General features: G+C 47.9%; 1 protein-coding gene across 9 annotated transcripts in view; it reads right to left on the bottom strand.

Moving 5' to 3' along the window:
* The window catches only part of NFIA (nuclear factor I A), a 406,215-nt gene that overhangs the window by 230,842 nt on the left and 154,690 nt on the right, over nt 1-20,683 (bottom strand). For 8 of the 9 annotated variants that reach the window (XM_027748733.2, XM_027748734.2, XM_027748739.2 and 5 more), the window contains exons 1-2: nt 14,537-14,895; nt 8,520-9,051 (exon numbers count right to left, since the gene is read on the bottom strand). In XM_027748733.2, coding sequence (XP_027604534.1) covers nt 8,520-9,051; nt 14,537-14,563 — 559 coding nt within the window. In that variant the 5' untranslated portion in view covers nt 14,564-14,895. Of the gene's footprint in view, nt 1-8,519; nt 9,052-14,536; nt 14,896-20,683 lie in introns of those variants that run through there. The other variant, XM_039380564.1, reaches the window with a different exon arrangement.

Genomic DNA, 20,683 nt, shown 5'->3' with positions numbered 1-20,683 from the left:
TCAGTCCCCCCAGGTAACACCAAGGCCTTCCCACTGCATCCCAAGAGTGTCCTGCCGGAGGAGACCGTAGTGATACACCCTTCTGTGATGCTTTAAACCACCTTTTTACATCATCAAAAAATCCAGGGCACCAGCGAGTTTTCCCTCATCGACCAAACAACCACCAGGTACCACATTCACATGACCCTCTCCAGCACACCGGGCTTACCTAGGGAAATAACCCTACTCTGGACACCCACCAACCCCATGATAATTTTGTGCTTCACTACAGATATATCTCACCCCAAAACATGAACATGCTGAAACATCCAATCATGTTCTGGCACGCATGCCAAAAAAAAAAAGCCCATGGCAACAAAGACGACAGCTTGCCAATGGCAGCTGCTGCACGCACACACAAAATTAAACTATATTCTTCTGGAAAAGGATATTATTATGGCGTTTGTTTCCCCTCACCCTCACCCATTCCCTCCCAAAATAAAGGGGGAAATATCAACACATCTCAAACATTAGGAGAGATGGATTAAAAAAAAAGAGTGAGGGATGGGATGGAGAACGCAGGGTTTAACAGGAGATCCAACTGGAATTGGGGGCTGGATGCATGGAGCCACCCTGAAATACTGGTTCACCTACAGGAGTTGTATGGCACATGTAAGAAAATATATTTTGGGAGGTCTGAGGATGCTGAATTGCATCAAGTTTCATGAAGCCATCCCTCAGATACAACGCGAATCCGCAAACACACACTTCTATGCATTAAAGAGCATCTGACGACACCCATCCCCACTTCCTTCCCCTGGTGTGGACCTGCTGGATGCCTCCCATGCTGCAATGCAATGCACGAGAGAGCCTTCTCCTCACTTGTGAAGATAAATGTCATATCAGACCTCTGACATCATGTATTCTCCAAGTAATTATTTTTGATATCATAAGAGTTGTACAGGGTGCACAATAAAATTAAAAAGTAGAAAGCAAGGTTAATAAGATTATCATGTTGGTATAATAGGTAATGCATTTTGCAGTATATCCTTAAATCTGCCCTCTCCAAGCATAATTAAATAACTGTGATTTATATTTTAAAGGAACGCAGACATGCTGTGTATCCTCCTACCCACATATGCTAATTGCTTTCAGCCCCTAAAAATCACACAGTTGTTTGCAGCTTTTTAATCCTCATGTGTAAATAACCCGACTCAGGTCCAAGTTACGAACAATGAAATCCAGGAAACTTTCAGAAGAGCATGTCATTAAACCCGTCTTGATTTTATCTTGCTGATCTAATGGCACTGATGTGCACCAAAGCCCGCGGGAAGGAGGAACAGCTCCCCGGAGCCCTTCACGCCGGCCCCAGAGCCAACGTGCCGGCTGGGCCACGACACCGGGAGAGCACTCGGACTGGCAAGGTGGATATTAAAGACCTGGAGAAGAGACCGAGACCCACTTAGGAGGAGCTGATGGATGTATAAGCTCAGGACACCCCTCCTGGGCCTCACTGTGGGTCTGGGTGCACTGCATGGCACAGGGACCGTGGGCAACACAAGCCTACCCGCTTCGCTCTAGGCCAAACTCAACCGCGCCGCTCTCCATTTTGACTCAGACATGAGAGCCTGGCACACAAAATGGAGGCCCTCGCGTATTTTACAGGCAGCGGCTCAAATTCAGCCCAAATCCACACTCTACAGGGCCACATCCTCCTCCTGTGTGCCGAGCCATGATGGTGCTACACATCAGGCTGAGCTCAAGTGCCACAGCCACCCCTGGGGTGGGGACATGGGATGATGGTAGCTAGAAACATTTAAAAAAAATATATAAATAACACTGCTTTCTCTTTAAAATTAATTACACTGTGATGAGGGGATTGCCCAGGCACTGCCCTTGCAACTGGGGATAAAACACTGCAATGCCTTGCTAGGATAAAACTGCCCCACACATCCGAGGCACCATGACCCATGTGCTGATCCCAGCCAGGGTTTTTGGTGGCTCCCATAATATCAGCAATAATTAACAACACTAGAGATGTGGTCGTACCACATGAATGGGAAAACCAAAATGATTAAAATGATTTTTAGTCCGCCGACAACCCTTATCTACCAAAAGCCCTCACTGGCATAAGGAAACCTCCAGGTCAGCTGCTGTTAGGAGGCTAAAATAATTTCCCCTGAATTTACAGCCTGTAATTTAATCATCAGCTCCAGCCCTTGTCTGTGCGGAAGGGAGCTGGGCAGAGCCAGATCCATGGCTCCCAATGAGGATGCCCCAAAGCCATTCCGCTGGGGACAGTCCCCAACACCCAGAGGGTCCCACTCTGGGACATGTGTTGCAAAGCACAGGCTTTTTGGGAGGGGTTGAGGGTTTTTGGAGCAGCAGGATGGGGTTTGTTTGCTGGTTGTAAAAACCTCGCCACTGTCTGAGCCAGAAGCATCAGGGGGAGGAGGAGGAGAAGCTGTGAAGAAGCTCAAGGCACGGAAAGCGAGGGATGCCCTGTACTTTACATCCGAATGGGGAGAAAATACATAATTGCAATAATAAATACTGGGTTTTATGAACAATTAGGATTCCACTGTCTCTTTGAAGGGTTTGAAAAGCTGACACGATGTTTTGGGTTCTCCAGATTCAGCTTTGAGGCCTCAACCAAGAGAAACATTCAGCCCCGCTGTGTACAGCAGTGACCACAACAAAGATTGTGGTTTCTCCCACACTCGCCTTAAATAGATCTAAATTAATGCTATTCATCATTGGGTGGAAAAGAAGGGAAATATAAAAGTGCAGTCACTTGTAGAAAAGCCAGCAGTGTTGGGCGACTTTCTTACCACTCACAGGCTTCTCCTGCTTCTGCACCTCGAAACAGGGAGGTATGGAAATAACACACCCTTATACCGGCCAAACCCATCACCTGGAAAACATCCTGAGCATACAAAATATGCCTTTATCCCGTGTTTATTTGTTGTTGCTGTTGTTGTTGTTGGAGAAAGGGAAAAGCTAAACCACATGACTGAACTCCTGCCAGGGGTTCATGATAGAGCAGACTGTCCCAAGTGCCGCACCAGTTAGTATCTGAATTATCACGGATACTTATCGGCTCAGTTACAACTGCACAGGGAGAGCAGTTGTCCCACCTAAATCCTTCTTCTGTCAGCTACCACCCTGCTTGTGGCTGCAGCAAGCAGCCGGTCCCACTCCCCAAAGAGGAGAGCATCCATACATGGAGATATCTCTCCGTGCCATGCGGGGTGTGTAGGTCGCTGTGTCTCGCTTGTCCGCGATAGGTGGGTGAGTGAAATTTGGGATGTTGATCTGCTGTAACTGTCCTCTCCTTACCTCTCCCAACTGAGATAGAGACCCAGGCTCCCACCACTGACTTTTTAGGGGTACTGTTTATAATGCTAAAGCAACACAAAATCTGCCTTCTCCTGTTACTCCTTGAGGGCAGAAATACTGCAAGATGTCTTGGTTTTACTTTTTTTTTTTCTTTAAAACTACAGATGTCTCACTGTGGCAAAAAATAATGGAGTAGAAAAACAACTCTGACTCCCCAAACATTAAAATCTCCGCTGAACATTGATCTGCTCAGGTTGCCCTGGGCGTGCTCAAGGAGCCCTGTGCAGGGAACATGTGTGAGATACCTTCTGCAAAGCTGGCTGAATGGTCTTTTGGTAAGAGTAACTGCACTCTGTCTGTAGAACAAAACTTTAAGGACTATTTTGGATATACACTGGAACAGCCACAGGCTGGAAGTAGGTTTTCCAAAGCATTATAGATGGAGGGAATGTCACGGATGCTTTAAAACTCTTCAGATACGCGTAAAAATGACATGTACATTACGTATTATCTCCACAGAATAAACACCATCTGAAATGTGCCCCTTTTTAACTACCATTATGAGCATTTTGGTTGAAACTTGGGAGGAAAGGAGAGGGGAAAAAAAAAAGCCCACTGATCTTACACCTGCTCTTTAGCAGTGGGAAGTAGGTTCTCAATCTGTTAACATGACCATCTGGCCAATCTGCATATCACGGCTATCTGGATTACCCATACGATGGAATGACAATAACATAGCCAAAACAAAAGTAAAACGTATCAAAAACTAACAGTAGCGCAAGCCCTTTTGATTTTAAATTAAATAATAAATGTGGTATCAGAGCAAAACAAGAAAGTCAGCTAAATAATTAAAAATGAGCCTTCACTACAGCATAATTAAGTAAACAATATGGTGTGTGTTTCTGTATGAGCCAGTAATAGTTTCCACCATGGAACACTCCACTTTTGCAGAGCAGCGATCGGGAGTTCAAGGCGCTGCGACAGCTCTTTCGGTGACGTACGGTATTGTCAGGACACCTCTGCCATCCCTGCGACACGCCGGGCCGGCTGCGGCTATTAACAGGATTAATGCAGCAACAATCAATACCAATTGTACTAAAAGATTACAGCGCAAAGCCTCAGATACCTTTTGGACCCCCCAGTATCTCCACGGGTTCATGGGCTATCTGCAGGCGCTTTCTGCCTTAACCCATCTTTGCATTATTCCCCATCAATGCCTCTTTGTGGTGGTCCAAGTAGAAATATTTTAAATCTGCTGATGGGAACATAAAATGGGTCTGCCTAGAGTTCAAGGCCATGTGCTCTATACCACTGCCCACCAATTAGCCACAGAGCATATTTAGAGGTTAAATAAATTTTCAATCACAGAAATAAGGCTGAGTTCTTGCATCTTCGCTGGCTTCTAGTCTAAACATGAACGGAAAAATGAGCTCATGTAAATAAAGCCCTAGCCCCAGATTTTTCTTAAATTTGGGATTTTCGAATGTCCTTCTGAAAGACTAAAAGATTTTCTCTGCCACAAATACCTCGTGAGCTTAATTCTCGCCCGAAGCGCGTAACGATGGCCGGCCAAAAAAATAAACCAGGCATTGCAGCATCGCCTCCTGGCCCGCCATCCAGCTTTGGCTACTAGAGAAGGTTCTAAAAACTGTGACCTCTCACAAAATTTAACTACTTCTATTGTGAATCTATTCTCCAATCTGATCACATTAGCAGAAGGAACTCCAAAGCAGTAAAAAACTCCAGAAAGTTCTCGGTTGAGTGCCTACTAATGAACAAAGGTTAACTTTATCTAAAAGGTCAAATGCCTGGTGGCTAAGGTTGTGACCTTAACAACTTAAATTGTGACCTTGCCACGTGCCTAGTATATTGTAGATTCTGATACAGATCATCTGGTAAAGGGCCGGTCATAAATTAGCTTTACTGTTCGACTCCCACAAAGAAAACGGTTTGCCACAATGGTTTCCAACTTGTCATTTGATACAAGCACAGAATAAGTGAAAACTAAAAAGCGAATCCAAGTTCAGGGTATGAAAATGCTGCCTGCTTCTAGTTAAGCAGATTAGAAACTGCAATGTGAGAGTAATACTCTAGATTTCAATACATTTTTTGGTCAACCTCTAATTCACAAAACACCGATCTTCCTTTTTTTTTTTTTAATAAATTTCTCTTTTTTTCCTTTTAATGAAAATGACATGTAGTTTGCCTATTTGCATATTTTTGTTTTCTCTTTCTAGCCAGTTCTTAAAGAGAATAATTGATTTCAGTAGCTTTGTAAGAAGCACTATTTAAATCTGTGCACATGTGTTCCCTTACAGATGATAGTGCCTACTGAAGAAAAAGCGTGGATTCAAAGCAATAATTATCCTACATGTTTAGAAGGAAAGGGACATCTTGCTGCCGAAGTCATCTTGAATAAGGGCATCTTGGAAAAGAATACTCCTCGCCCAAAAAAGAAGACGAAAAGTGTGTGGGGGGGAAAAAACCAACAAGAAAAAGAGAAGCGAGCACTATGGGTGAAAAGGTCACAATGGTTTTGGCACGTATCTTCAAGCACGTTTCGGAGTCTGTGCCTCCTGCCAGTACTGGCAACTTCTCAAAACTTTTAAGGAGGTAAAAACATTGTTTAGTGTTTACAAATCTTCTGTACTATAGCAGATGCTTGTCAAATCCGCTATATGTAAGTTGACCAGCCTACCTAATATTTGCACTGGTGACTTCCTCCTTATAAATATGCAGTCCATACATTTAGGGAGCGAGGTCTGATGGAGTTGGAGACAAAGGACCCTTAATATTTTTTTTCTTTTGTAATTTTCCTGTTGCGCACCCGGCACAAGCTGCCATTACTGCGGGTCTGCGGGAACCAATGGCTGTCTACTTGGCCAATGTTCAGGTGTAACAAAGACTGCTGGGATACATCGGAGGGGGGAAAAAAATTAAAAAAGGGGGGGGAAAAAAGAGGTAGCCTGTACGCAAGGCTTTTGGTACACCTCTGTGAAGCGATATGGATGGCGACCGCGCTGTGCTACCTCCCAAAAATCATTTTGTCCCCCTCCCCGCTGAGGTTTAGCAGGAATACGCCAGCACACGCTACAGCATTAAGAGCACAATGCGATGCGTGCAATCAGCAAACAACGGCCAAAAACACGAAGTGGTGCGCTTCGCACAAGCGCATTACTGCTCACACAAATCCACAAATCTAACCCCAAAAAGCCAAGCCGAGGCTTCGTGCTAAGGTTCTGTGGCAAACGTAGTCCAAAGGACAATTAGTGCGATTGCTGCCTGTTGACAATGAAGGCAGAAATAAATAAGAGTTCGCTATCAAGGCTACTGTTTGCCACCAGCGTGCTGATAAGATGGGATATCCCTAATCACAATATTGAACTTTTATAACGTCTATTGCCCGACCGTTATAACAGGGAGAGGATCCTTTCAAGCTCCCTGAAATACCTCCACCCCTGGGTTTGGTTCTTTTCTCCCCATCCTACATTTTTACGACCCTACAGGCAGGCTAAGCCAAGACCATTGGTTTCTACGAACAACTTGTGCGCTCCATGGAGGGCTGCTTGGGAAACACAATACAGACCAGTATTTACCAGCACCATGCTATATATAAATCTAAATAATAAAAACCTGTGTGTCGTGGAGTGTAAATAGCAGTTTTAGCTGTGGATATCAAAGCACTTTAAATGCATCATCCCACTTCGACATGCAGAGGAGGAAACTAAGGTAGACAAAAGGGGTGCAAGTCCATAGTCTCCTCAAGGTTGGTGATGGAACGGGAAGTGACCTGAAATGCCCCAGTCCCAACCTCCCTTCAGTTAGCCATTAATCCATAATCCTTCCTTCACTGTGGCCATAATAAATTGCAGAGTAAATAAATAATTTTCCCCAATATTTGTCTACTTCCCCTTTGTCATAAACGAGCAATAGGATTTACCACCTCACACTGAAGTGTAAAGCAAATGTTGCAGCTTATCTGAAGGAAATACCACGAGGACACTCGAAAGTTATTTCCGAACAGGGATCATATCTATAAAATCCCAGCGGTGACACCGCCTATCGCAACAACCACGGCAGGGACTCAGCACGGAAGAACTTTGGGGGAGCCAAAACTTTCTGCAAGACCCTCCGAAAGAAGTTGGCATGGGACGTGCAAAGCTCCCAGGGCTGTAATTCACTCAGTTTCCTTACCGGTAAATATTTACGTAGAAGTGGTTTCTACTAATACAATTCCTCTCCTCTCTGCTCCTCTTTTTTTCCAGCCTGTCCAGCCCCTCAACTCACAAGTCAGGATATGCAGGGTGGCCTAAGCATCCCGTACATGAAACTCAGGGCCTTGCACTTCACGCACACACATATTTCTGCACTATAATCACTCAGGAGAACTACAATATTATTTATCCAGTCAACATACTACACATCCTTTGGGCACACCGCGTCACGCCGCGGGCAGAGTGTACTTTGTGTTGGAGTCAGGGATCCCAAGATTTTCATCACACACAAAAACATCTCAGTCCTCCCCCCAGTAAGCACAATATTATCAAATCAGGAATTATTTTCAAGACCTCCTTAGCTTCTAGGTATATAAACCGTGATATTTCGGGGGGGTTTAAGTGTCTTCTTTTCCCCCTAGGATTATGCAGATATTTGTTTCATGCTTGCTGTAACCTGATGACTAGGTTTGCTATCAAGGGACTGTCTTCTCCTTTCCCTCCAAGCCCAGTCCTGTGGAATTTATGCTCCTCATCTCATCCCCATGGGGTGAGGATACCTGGTACTCCTGACTCACAGGCCTCAAGCATCTCTAGCCCTCTTGCACTACTTTATGCATAACATATACAAATTTTATTTTAAAAAAATCAAATAAAATCTGTTTTCCCCCAAAATCAGGATAAAGGAAGCCATGTCTGGCTGTGAGCCCTTCTAGGACAACATTTAGGATAACACCTGTGAAGGATGCCCGAAATGCTGTTAACCATGGGAAAACAAGAGCCACTTTTATGTGGCTGCACCTTAAAAACCCATGGAAAAAAAAATAAAAGGGAGGGGGGAAGTTTTGGCACCCTCCTCACCACCCCGGGAGAGCAAAAACCACCAACCCCTGCTCCCTCCCCGGCCCATGCAGCCGCCACCGGGGCACAGCACCCGGCACAGAGATAACCGAAAAATTGGAGAAGGTGGTATAGAAAGGCACTTACCTGCTGCGTGCACAAAGTATGCCAAATATAAATCGAGTTCCTTAACAGAAACTCCTATATGGTGGGGCTGTACGCACAGCCCGGGGTTAGAGCACTGTGGGGACTTTACAAGGCGCTCGCCATCAGTACTTTCGAGCGGAATACCTTTAAATAAAATCACCATAACAAGGTCCAACCTCCAGACCTTATCTGCCTGGCGAAGGCAGTCAATTCTTCTCATCTTGCCCTTCTGGTCTGGATTGGAAAGAACGCAACACGGAGGCTTTTTTCCTGTGACTGTGAGAACAAAATCCTCCCGAAATTCAGGCCTGATATCTTTCCGGAGCTTTGCCAGAAGTCTGGATGCCCATTTTTGCTTTACCTCGGGTTTTTCACTTAGCAGTTCGTCCTTCACGGCTCTCTCTTCCTCTTTTGACATGCGTTTTTCATGTTTTTTGAAGTATTTTCTTTTTCGGGCTTGCAGGTTGAACCACGTGTACGCAAACGCTCGGACGTGAGGCAGAAGTGCTTCGATGAAGGGATGAAATTCATCCTGAAAAAAGTTACAGAGAAGGGTCGATGTCACCGAAACCATCAAGAAAGAGCCTCCAGAAATGGGGTTTTCGTGGGATGGTTAGAATTAGAAGGGTGCTTATAAAGGGCTTTAAGGGCTGTGGGACTCATAACCCTCACTGACAGACCCCGAACCCTCCACTGCCGCATCCCCGCTTCCCCTTGTACCGACCCAAATCCTCCGCTCCCGCCCCCAAAAACAGCATCCAACTTCAACCAAGTGCCCAGATGGAGATGGAGCAACGCTGGGGCCCGCTTTTCCCAGTCCCCAAATTTCTAAAAAAATAAAAAAGTTAGAATGAGTTAAAAGCTAAAAACACGGCTCTAAGTCCACTTGCGGAGCGCGTATCTCCCTTTGCTCTCTCCCTGACCCCGCTGCTTGCGGTGTAGCCAGCATTTGCCCGCCAATTTGGCAAATCCTAAACATTTGGATGCCAATCAATGTTTGTATGGGGAAGTCTAAAGTATAGTAAAACTTTCCCTAAGATATATTTGGAAATAGCAGCCGGCAGTATAGTAAAATGCCGCTATAGCTGTATATACAATTACAATGAACAGTGGTTTTCACTCTGGTTCCTGAAACGGTAAAGGGAGTAGAAAGTACCGCAGTCGATTTATCCCGCGGGTGCAACAATAACACTAAAATTCTAAAAAAAGCAAGTCTTGCAATTTTTTTATTTTTTTTTTTAGTTTTGTGTATATTTTTGTATATTTATATATGTCAAAAAGAAAAAAACAAAAACTTGACATTTGGGCATATAAGGGAAAGTCAAACTCTGAGCCTTTCTATAAATTAAAATAAAAAACAATAGGAAAAATTGAAAACTGTAGTAACAGAAAACTGTAGCACAATTTGCGCAAATATGTGAAGAATTATTAATTGTGTCAGATATTTTTAGATATTTAAAAAGAAATGCCCTACTTGGAAAGTTAGTTTGGCCATCCGGAGACACTGCTTGCTTTGTGTAACGAGGAGTTAAAGATCACCCCTGTCCCTTGGCACAAAAATAATCCTGATTAAAATTATGCTGACGATAAAAAAAAGCAAGAAAGACCCCTTGATTTTGTTTAAAAAAAAAAAAATTATATATATATATATATTCTCAGAAAGTACTACATAAATCAGCCTAAGAGATCAAAACATATTATAATATACTGGGGCCACGTTTCTTGTTTTTTCTTGGAATAAATGAATGACCGAACTCCAGGTTGCACATAAAAACGTATCCAGCCTGTGGGGCCTGATCCAGCACTGTGGGCTGGGGACGTCCCTGCTTCCAGTTCCTCCTTTTCTCAGGATTGGGCCCTCCAGGAGTGAAAAATAAAGTAATTTGTGCAAAGTTTCCCCAGCATGGGAAAAGCCACCCGCTGCCTACTCCTGCAAGAAAACATCGGGGATTTTTCAGATTAACTTTTTTTTTTTCTTAATTATCCCATGGAGTACGTTTCCTACCCAAATCATCGCAGGTTGCGTAAATATTGTTATAAAAAGAGACATTTTACTTCCTTTCAACACTTTATTTTAATTTACATTTTCTTTTCAGAAATTATGAAAAATTGAGAAATCAATAGTAAAAATATCTACCAGCAAAATCCCGTCATAATTCAAGACCTTCTGTTGACTTCCCAAAAGCTTTCATTGCACTTATTCCAAGTGGTCCCAGAATTATAAATACTTAAATCTATAGGTAATACCATTGCATTTATTTTTATTTTAAACACATATTGTTAAAAACTTCCCAAACAGCACAATATATTTCATTAGAGCAAAGCGGCAGTAATCAAAGTACTATTTAGGATTAATAAAATAAAAGCAGGTAAAATAAAATAAATCACCCCAATGATTGGCACATTCCTTTTTTTTTTTTTCTCCCTCCTCTATGGGAAAAGATGATAGTTTCAAATTTCAATAAAGTTAAAAAAAAAAAAAAAGAATGCTGCGAGTTTGCAGTCGGCAGATTCAAAAAGTGAGAGGAGGCACAATCCCAGCACATGGAGCTGCTCTCACCCACCAGAAACAGCTCTCACGGGGGGGGGGGGCAGAGGGGGGAAGAGAAGAAAAATATAAAAACTACAGGTCCCTACAAGCTATTAAAAATAATAAACCCTCCCTCTTGATCCCTCCTGTCCTTCTCTTTCCCCACTCAGGGAGAGTCAAGGAAAAAAGGCCTTTTGTCAAGTGGAAGTTTATCTGCAAAGGTACACAGAGCAGAGAGGCTCGACAGCCCCAGAGCGAGCCAGGGTAGCGCTTCCAGCCTTCCCACTTTCCAAACACGTCTTGGTACATCCTGAAATATTTTAACTTTTCTGCTTTAAGCAGCGCTTTGTCCTGCTTGATCTCATGTGCTCGAGACTTTTTTGGCTTAACACTGGATACTGTCCAAGAGAGAGTTGCTTTAACCTGCGCTAAAGCTGATTTCTCTACAATGTGAACCTGAAAGGGGAGGTAAAAACAACATCCAAAAAAAATTTAAAAAAACCCACAAAACCACTTTAGAAGGAGGGGGGGAAAAAAAGATGATGTTTTTTGGTGCAAAGTCAGGGTCTGTGGCTGAAGTAAACGAGAAGCACCGCTGCTCGTGCGCGAGGTGTGCACGTCCCTATTAGACTCCAATGTGTCTTTTCAAAATGGTGTATGAAGAGAAAAGGTTAATGACTCATAAACAGACCAACTTTCAAACTGTCTTGGTAAACACGTTGCTCCGGAAAATTGCACTGCTTCAATCTCAGCGGTGAGGTATTAGCAAAGTTCAAGTGGAAATAAAAGCAGCCAGGACTGATCAAACAGAATTGGGCTGGAAGCGGGGACGGAGGAGGGGGGAGCAGTTTCTGCATAATATAGTTATTTATTTCAGCATTATTACAGCTCCCCAAAACACCCAAAAAGTTTTGGAAATGTGTCAGTGCAAGTATGCTAACAGATACACAACTTGTCTGCAGCCTCACTGCAAAATAGCAGGATTTTAAGGAACTGGTGGAAAAGGCAGTGATCTTTCCCTTTCCCCAAGTTAGCTTGAAGGGAAACTTTGAAAGTATGTGATAAAGCTGTTTACTTTCCCCCCTTGGTGTTGGATGGGTCACCTAAAAATAAAAGATACCAGAAAACTGGGAAAGCAATAATAAAAAGTTGGTTTTTTCTTTATTGCACTACTCTCCAAAGTTTGAGGATACAGCTCTTCCGAGAGCTGTCTGTTTCTAAGCAGCACCTAAAATTTGGGCCACACAATTTGGTACTGTTATCCCAAAATTCTCTTCTGCTCTTCAAAAAGATGCTAAAAAAAAAAAAAAAGAACTATGATAAAAGAGCCCCAAACCCAGCCCAAAGGTGCCCGCAATAATGTAATCCTGCAAAGGAGGCTTTGAAACAATGTATTTCTGCAGATCTTTTGAATTTAAGCCAGCTACAGCGATCCTTGCTAATATTTTTACAATCCATTTACTTGTAAATCTATGAGATGTGCATATGTTCCCCAACTATTTCCTAGCTCCTCAGCAGATACGTAAATGGAACAATGTTTGGATTTTTCCTGACAGATGATACAAAATGCTCGTGCCATTTCGGTTCCAGGGTTTGGATAAATATGCTCAGAACCACGATTTCTGTTTGTTTTCCTTGTCTAACCCACTTTCAAGAGCTTCCCTTTAAATTTGAAGCAAAACTTGCCAAAAAAAAAAAAAAAATTCTGTTCCAAAACTTGTATCAATAAAAGCTCCCGAAATGATAAAATAGGAAATTGCTTCAATTGCTTGCAATGGCTCAGGGCTCACCCCCTTTTCTATGGAAAAATGACAGAACCACCTAATTGATCCTTCAGAGGGAAGAGTTTGTCAGGAGGCCTCTAATCCTTATATTACTTTTCCAAACGTGCAGCAAGAATGCGAGATTTTCCTAACGGAGTCAAAGCACATGCTGGGCTTTTTGCCCTTTTTTTTTCTTTTTATAACTTAAAAAAAAAAAAAAAAAAAAAAAAAAAAAAAAAGAGGGGGACACACATAACATGACTGGGCCACGAGCAACCAGCCCATGGATTTATTTTCTCTCCTTAATGTGCAACTGGGCCTACTGAGCCCAAGGAGCCCCACGTGGAGATGCCAAGCGAGTCGGTGCTGCGGGCCCTGCACGGAGTGTCCGGGGTCCCTCCTGCAGCTGCAGAGCTGACAAAAACCAGGTATTTTTCAGAGTTGAATTAGAAGCACAAACTTTGTCCAGGCAGAGCCCAGAGTTGCATCCCAACCTCTGCAAACTCCTTTTGCTCTTGTTTTCCTCCTGCCTTTGAGCAAGTGTACGGTTTGGAGTTTCGTGTCCCTGCCGGCCTGGCATTTCCTCACCAGCACCCCAAAATTTGGAGGAGGCTGGGAAAAGAGAGGGGACCATGACGGGAGAAGGGGTTGAAACTTTTGCAGCTCTTCGGGCTGCCTGGGAAGCTGCCGCCCCTCTCTCTGCAATTCCTTGCCTTTTTCTCGGCGGAAAGAGCCCGGAGAGGCTTTCTCACCGGGAGAAAAAAAATATTCCAATTAAATTAATAAGAATAATGTAGTCAAAATCTCCTGCAGGAGGAAATAATCTGGGGTTTGAGTCCGCCACAAAGCATTTCCTCGTTAAACCATTATATCCTGCTAATTGAAGGGGTGTAATTCAGCGTCCTGCAGCAGCGCGCGGAGAAAAAGGGGGGGCCGGGGGATCCGCGGCCGCGCAACTGGGGGGCACCGCGGAACGACACCCCTCCCATCACATTCCCCGCGTAGCCCCGTCCCGCCGAGAGCGGGGGGCGCAAAAGTTGCGCCGAGTCCCGCGGGGGCCCGATCCGCGGGCGGGAGGGTGGCGAGGGGGGGGACACGGGACACACGCGGGACAAGTTTGCGGGTGTCCGTGCGGGGACACGCTCACGGGTCCCCGGCCGCGGCGGCCGCCGGGTGTGCGGAGGGCGCTGAGCGCGGGGGCGGCTGCACCGCGCCGCACCGCGGGACCGAGCCCAGGTGCGGGGGACGGTCCCTCTGTCCGCGCCCGGGGCGGCGGGGGGGGTGGCGCGGAGCCGGCGGGGCCGCTCCCGCGGAGCCCCGGGCGCGGTGCCGGGGGTGCGGGCCGCGCCGTGCCCGGGGCGGGGAGCGGCGCAGCGGCTCCAGCGCTGCCCCGGGGCCGCGGTGCGAGGCTGTGCGGGGCGCTCCGGCGCGGGCGGCAGCATCGGCGGCATCGATCGCGGATGACCAAGCACGGCGGGGCCGTGCGGGGTTGTCCCGCAGCACCGCGCCCGCGCGGCCCCCCCCGTTAATTAAAGCATTAATAAGTAGGCGCCATTAGCCATGTGCCGACACAAATGGCCGTGCGGGAAGGGGGTGGAGGGGGGGGGATGCGAGCGAAAGGCAACAAAGTTAGTTTCGGCGAGCGGCGGTGGTGCCCCTTCCCCGGCGCGCACGGCCGCGCACCCCCGCAGCGCCGGCCCCACCGCGCCCCGGCGGCCGCTTACCTGGGTGAGACAGAGCGGAGAATACATGACTGCTGCGGGGGGCTGCGGTTTGGAGGTGTGCGTGTGCGGGGAGAGAGGGAGAGAGAGAGGGGGAGAGAGAGAGAGGGAGAGGGAGAGAGAGGAGGGGAAAAAAGAGAGAGAGAGAGGAGAGGAGGGGGAGCCCCGAGCCTGCTTCTTGCTTTCACATTTCCAACTCTGCCAAACTGCAGCCAGCGCGGAGCCGCTCCATGAGCTGAACTTTAACCCCGCCTCGACTTTCCCGCACTACGCGCTCGGCATGCCTGCCCCGCGCGCCGTTAAAGGCATAGCGCTCCGCTGCGCGCCCCTCCGCCGCCCCCGCTCCGCGCCCCTGCGCTCCGCTCCGCGCCCCTCCGCTCTGCGCCGCGCACCGCCCGCCCCGCGCCCCGCGCCGCCCGCCCGCGGGGGCGGGGAGGGGCGGGGAGGGGGCTGCGGCGCCGCCGCCTCCCTCCGCCCCGCCGCCCCGCAGCGCGGCCAGCCGCGGAGCACAGAGCCCAACTCAAAGTTTTCTTCGGTTTTTTTGGTGGTGGAGGGGGAGAGGTTTTGTGTATTTTTTTAATCATAATTTATTATTTATTTTGCTCTTCCCGTGGGGGGCTGCGGCTCCGCTCGGCCCTTGACCGTGGAGGGATGGGGTGGAGGACTGGGGGTGGGGGGGGGTGCCGGAGGGAGCGGCGTTGCCTTCCACAACTTTCCCCATCCCCTTTGGCACTTGTCATTTTAAATCAAGCGCTTTTAAATCGAGGGTGCCTTATTCCACTTAATAATAATAATTTTCTTAAAAAAAATAGCAACACAAATTCAGCTGCACATCGCACCCCCCCACCCCCCGCACCCTCCTTACTTATAAAATCTAAAAGTGAAGCGCTTAAAATTAAAAATACCCCCGCGCCTCCTGCCACTTCTGAAGCGCATTGTCTTGGCACCGGCAACGTTTGGGTTTGGGGTTTGGATGCTCTCCAGCCCGCTCCTGAGGACTCGGAGGGTGTCCCGGGTGGTGTGTGTCCCCCCCATTTCCGCTCGGGAATAGCGTTTTCCACTACTGCTGGAGGCGGTTTAGGTGACCCCCGTGTCAGTTATAGGCGCGTAGTTAAAGGCTTTTTTGTTTTTGTGGTTTTTTTGAGGGTGGGGGGAACGACGACACACGCAGGGAAAAATTCCATCTATAGGGGAATAAGGGGAAAAATCCCTCCCCGCAGCTTGTTTAGGAGGTGGCGGGGGAGTGGGTTGTGTCCCTCCCCCGTCCGTGCCGCACCGTTCCCAGCCTTTTGCGGTTTCCAGCATTATCTTTTAAGTAACTTTTGGCGCCCTTCGGGAGACTTTTGGCCGCGGGACGGCTGGTTGCGCCCTCTAGGCAGGGGCCACGGTCAAGTGCAGCCCCTCCGCAGCCGCGAACAACCCCCTCCCCCCCCCCAAAAAAAATAAAGGGAGAACAAAACCACCTCCCCCCCGGCGGTATATTTGAGCGCTAAACGGGTGGCCGCGCAAGTTATCCTCATTTCTCCCAACTCAGCGTTTTGTTAAGCATGCTTTAAAAAATAAATAATTTTTTAAATGTAGGGAGTTTTAGCTTTTTTTTTTTTCTTTCTTCTTCTCCCCTCCCCCCCCCTCTTTTTTTTGGGTGCTAAATCCGGAGATTTTCGAGGGCTCCGTCCCCGCCAGCGGCCCCGTTCCCCCGCGGGGCGCCGCCAACTTCGGCGGAAAAGAAAAAAACAAAAAAGGAGGAAAAAAAAAGGAAAAAAAAAAAGGGAGAAAAAAATAAAAAGAGAAGAAAAAATATATAGAAAAAAATGAGAATAAAAAAAAAAAGGAGGAATAAAAGGATAAAAAAGGCGCGCCCCTCCCCCCGGGAGAGTTCAAACGTCGCAACACCCACCCCCGGCGCTGATTGGGCGGTGCCGGGTGACGTCACAGAGCGCAGCCCCGCCCATTGGTCCGCGCCACGGTCCGTCACAGCGCGCGCCCGCGCGCGTTTCTTTGTGCGCGGCCGCGGCCGCTCCAGGACGGGCGCGCGCGGGGCCGGCGCGCACGTACGGGCGGGGAGGGGGAAACACGGGGGGGAATCTGTCAAGCTCAGCGGTTTTCTCAAATCCCTTCAAAAAAAAAAAAAAAAGGTTAAAAAAGAGAGGAAAAAAAAGAAAGGCGGCGGCGCAGCGCTGCGCGCCCGCGCTCCCTCCGCGCCCAGACCCCGCGCAGACACAATAGCGAATTCCCTCTGCTGCGAAAGCGTGGGAATCGGGATAAAAATACAACACAAAAAAAAGAGGAGTTTAAGCGGCGCCGCGTCCCACAGGCAGGGATAACAGGCATAACACTGATAACAGTGCGGGAGAAACTTTGCGGGCTCTGGTGGTTGGCGGCACTCTTTTTTTTTCTTTTTTTTTTTTTTCCCCGAGATTTTTTTGTATTTTTTAATGGCTTAAATCAACTCGCGGCCGTTGGGAACCGGAAGGGAAAACCCGCCGCAGCCAACTGCGGCCGGCTCTTGGATGGGATGTATTGGGGTTTTGATTTTTTCCCCTTGGGTTTTGGGGTGATTTGGGGGTTTTGGTGGCTGCGGCGCGGGGCGAGCCGGGGCCGGGGGATCCGGGTGCTGCCGCCACCTCTCCCCGCTCTGCCTGGTGGGCTTCCAGTGCCCGGGACTTTGCAGAAGTTACGAGCGATTTGGCAGCCTCCCGCCCACCTCCCTCTTCTCCTCCTCCTCCTCCTCCTCGCCCCCGCCCCCGCTTATTTCCGCAATCGCCGCGATTCGCATAGGAGACCCGCACCGGGGGGCGGTGGGGCTCATGGACATCCCCCGCACACCCCCCAACGCCGGGCGGCCCCGCAGCGTGTCCCGCCCCCGCCAAGCCCCTTCCCAGCCGCGGGGGTCCTGCGCGGGAGGGCGGCGGGGGAGTGCTGTGGGTGGATACTGCGAGCGCCCCTTGCACGGGTAACCCCCCCATCCCGCACGGATAACCACCCCCCCCCCCGCTTGGATAACCCCCCCTTGCACGGGTAATCTCCTCCCTTGCACGGGTAACCCCCCCGGCACGGGTAAACCCCTCCCTTGCACGGGTACCCCCCCATGCGCACCCTTCGCACGGGCAGCCCTCCCCAGCGCGGGGAACCCCCCGTCCCTTGCACCAGCAAAGCTCCTTTGCTGCACGGGCAAAGTTACCCGGCACTGGCAAACCCCTCATCCTCGTTTGCACGACCACCTTTACATCCCCCCCTGCTCTGCACAGACCCTACCCCGCTTCGCCCCCCCCCGCTCCGGGTGCGGTGCCGGTGCGGGCCCCCCCGGCCGGGCGAGCCCCCGGCGGGGGAGGACCGATCCTCCCCGCAGCGCGGCCGTGCCTGGCAGCGATGCAGCAGCCGAGCTGCAAAGTCTCCAACTTACACGGCACCCCTAAAATAGTCCTGATTTCATCCCTGAAAGGATTTCCTGGCTTTGTGTGTCTTAACTAGCCTTGGCCATTTTTGTAGAATAACCCCATTATTCACAGCTCCGAGGGTACAATCTGCTAAAGTCACTTAATAAAAAAAAAAAAAAAAAAGCAAAACAGAGGAGAAAGAAAAACCTTCAAAGGGCGTGAGAAATAAAGGCAAACAAACAATTGTCTGTGGCTCTCAGCTCCCCTTGATCGTGGATACCCGCTTCATTAACAGCAGAAGCATTATATGCTTAAAACTGGAAGCCTCAAGATGCGTGATAATACTGCAAAATTAATTTGGAAGGGGGGGAGCAAGTGGATCTGAAGGTTAATTACTATTTTTTGACAACAAAGTGAGACTTTGACTCACACAACTTAACTCATAAGGAGTGGTGTGGTTACCCCTCTGAATTTACTGCTTTTAGTCGACTTGGGCAGGTAGTTAAAGAGACAGAGGTTGCAGCCACAGTGTATTGAGTACAGAGATGAAAAAAAAAAAGAAAAGGAGTAAGAAAGTAAAAAAACCCTGAGACGGTGATTTTCAGTTTCCAGTTTGGGAGCCCCAGACCTGCGCTGGTGACAGCGCGGCTCCATCTGCGGCACGTTTGAACCTCCCGACAGCGGCTCTGCTTTCTTGGTTACCTCCTGGTGACCCCTCGGAAGGACTCCGCCAATTCCCAGCGGTCTGGGGACCACAGGTTGGAAACCACTGGTTTTGCATAAATTTGTGGTATTCGGCGCAGGCTTAGGTCGCAAGGGCTCCTCTTAGCAAATTGTCGAAGGATGATGTGTACTGCATAAATTAAAACATCATGTCCCCTTGCCATGTGAAAGCATTATTAAAAGAAGCATAATAAGGGATTTCCACCATGTTATCAAGCATACAAAGAAAACTCCAAATGGGAGGGATGGCTGTCATCGGGGTAGAACAAGCTGGGATTTTGGAGAGGCTTGAGAAGCGCTTTGAATAGCCCATCAGTTGGACAAGGATCAGTGCTGACAATAGCCAGTCTATATGTGGTATGGCCTGTTAACATACAGCAGCAATCATTAAAGGCCTGAGCCGGACAACAGGGCTCTTTGGGGCCCTGAATGGTGTTGGTGGCTTTGGGAGAGCCACCATAGCAGCTCGCCTGCCCTGGGAGCAGCTGCACCCCAGTGAGAGCCAGAAGCCCCCCGAAATAGCTGGAGGTCAATCCTGATCCCCTTTCCATCAAAACCTTAGAGCCACACGCTGCTGACTCACATCTCCAAGAGACCTAAGTGCCAGTATGGCTGATGGAAGTCAATGTCCTGATGTTTCTGTGTCATCCCATGACCTGCTATGGAATTATCTACAAATCCCAGCAGAAATGTCACGGAGGAGCTGTAGGTTAGTGCTGTGCATAACCTGGTCCCAGCATCCATCGTGGCATCAATAATATTCTGAAGATACCAAAACTTAGAGTATTCTGTAAGACTCTCTCCAGGGAAGATATTGTTTTATTATTCTACGTGTACACAGAGAACTGAGCATAATGGGATTTTCCTCCTCTAGTTAGAAGGCTTCAAACCCTGATGCAATATAGTTCCCCATGTTGGGGGGTTGGAACTAGGTGATCTTTAAGGTCCCTTCCAACCTAAGCCATCCCATGATTCTACAATAAATAAATACCACAGTCATGCAAACACTGTGTTGCCCTTAAACGAGAGGGCAGGTGGGCAGAACTTTCAACCTCCAGGCTCCAGATTACAGGGAGCAGCTTTAATAAGCAGGGTAATATGTTTAATGGAAATTCTCACTTTACACTGCTAAATACATGTGCATAATAAGGTTTTAGCATGCAATATTTTCTGTCCATTGCTATGATTCCCAGCAGGAAAGCAGAGGAGGATAAATAGGTGCTTCAGTCCCTATCCTACAGATGAAGGCGACTGCACCAGAATGTGGGGTCTAGGCCCAAGCCACAAGGTGGGGATGGGAATTAATGGAGTTGTGCTAAGGGCAAGTGGGAATAACTACACTAAAAATTGGTCAGTGTTATTCCTTTCTGTGAAAACTCCTGCTTTAACCACGAATTCCTGGCGGCATCGCTGCCTGGCACAGCCGTACGTGGGGCGCTGGCTCCGGAGCCGAGCGCATCGCAGAAATGCCTGCAGAGTTGTAATGCATTTCCACAGGGTCTCGAGTCTATTGCGAAATGCACTGCGGAGGAAATAACTTCCCAGCAAAAGTGTGCAGGCTGCAGAAAGGAAGCAACAGAACGGAGAGAGACGGGAGAGGCAGTGTTTCCCCTTTTGTTTTACTGTAGATCTTCTATGGGGAGCAAAATAAATGGTGATGCTATTTTAACCTAAAAACAGCTTTGCAAGCAGGATTTATTTGAAAAACAGAAATAGACCTCTAAGCGAAAGTTCTGTGTGAAAGTGAATGCAGTTTATTAAGCTTGCTGTTATTTACTCATGGGTTCGAGCAGTGCCCATTGGCCCAGTTCTGGGGCAGACCCGGGCCACTCCAAGGGCCAGCAGGCACCTAAAAATCCCTTTCCACCATGTTGATGCCACCATCCAGCTGGATAAATCCTCCATGCACAACCAGGAAAGATGCAAACAGGTACAGTTGTCCTCAGATATATTTTATTTGTACGCAGTCCCGCAGTGTTATCGCGGCTAGAAGCTGATGGACACCTCTCACAATGGTACAAAATAATTCTCCAGCGATATAGAGTGATTG

This window comes from Pipra filicauda, unplaced genomic scaffold, assembly GCF_003945595.2.
Source record: "Pipra filicauda isolate LSUMZ 115617 unplaced genomic scaffold, ASM394559v2 scaffold19_size4547281_pilon, whole genome shotgun sequence".
Classification (NCBI taxonomy): Eukaryota; Metazoa; Chordata; class Aves; order Passeriformes; family Pipridae; genus Pipra; species Pipra filicauda.
The sequence above is the reverse complement of the archived record's forward strand: the minus strand, read 5'-3'. Positions and strand labels throughout refer to the sequence as shown.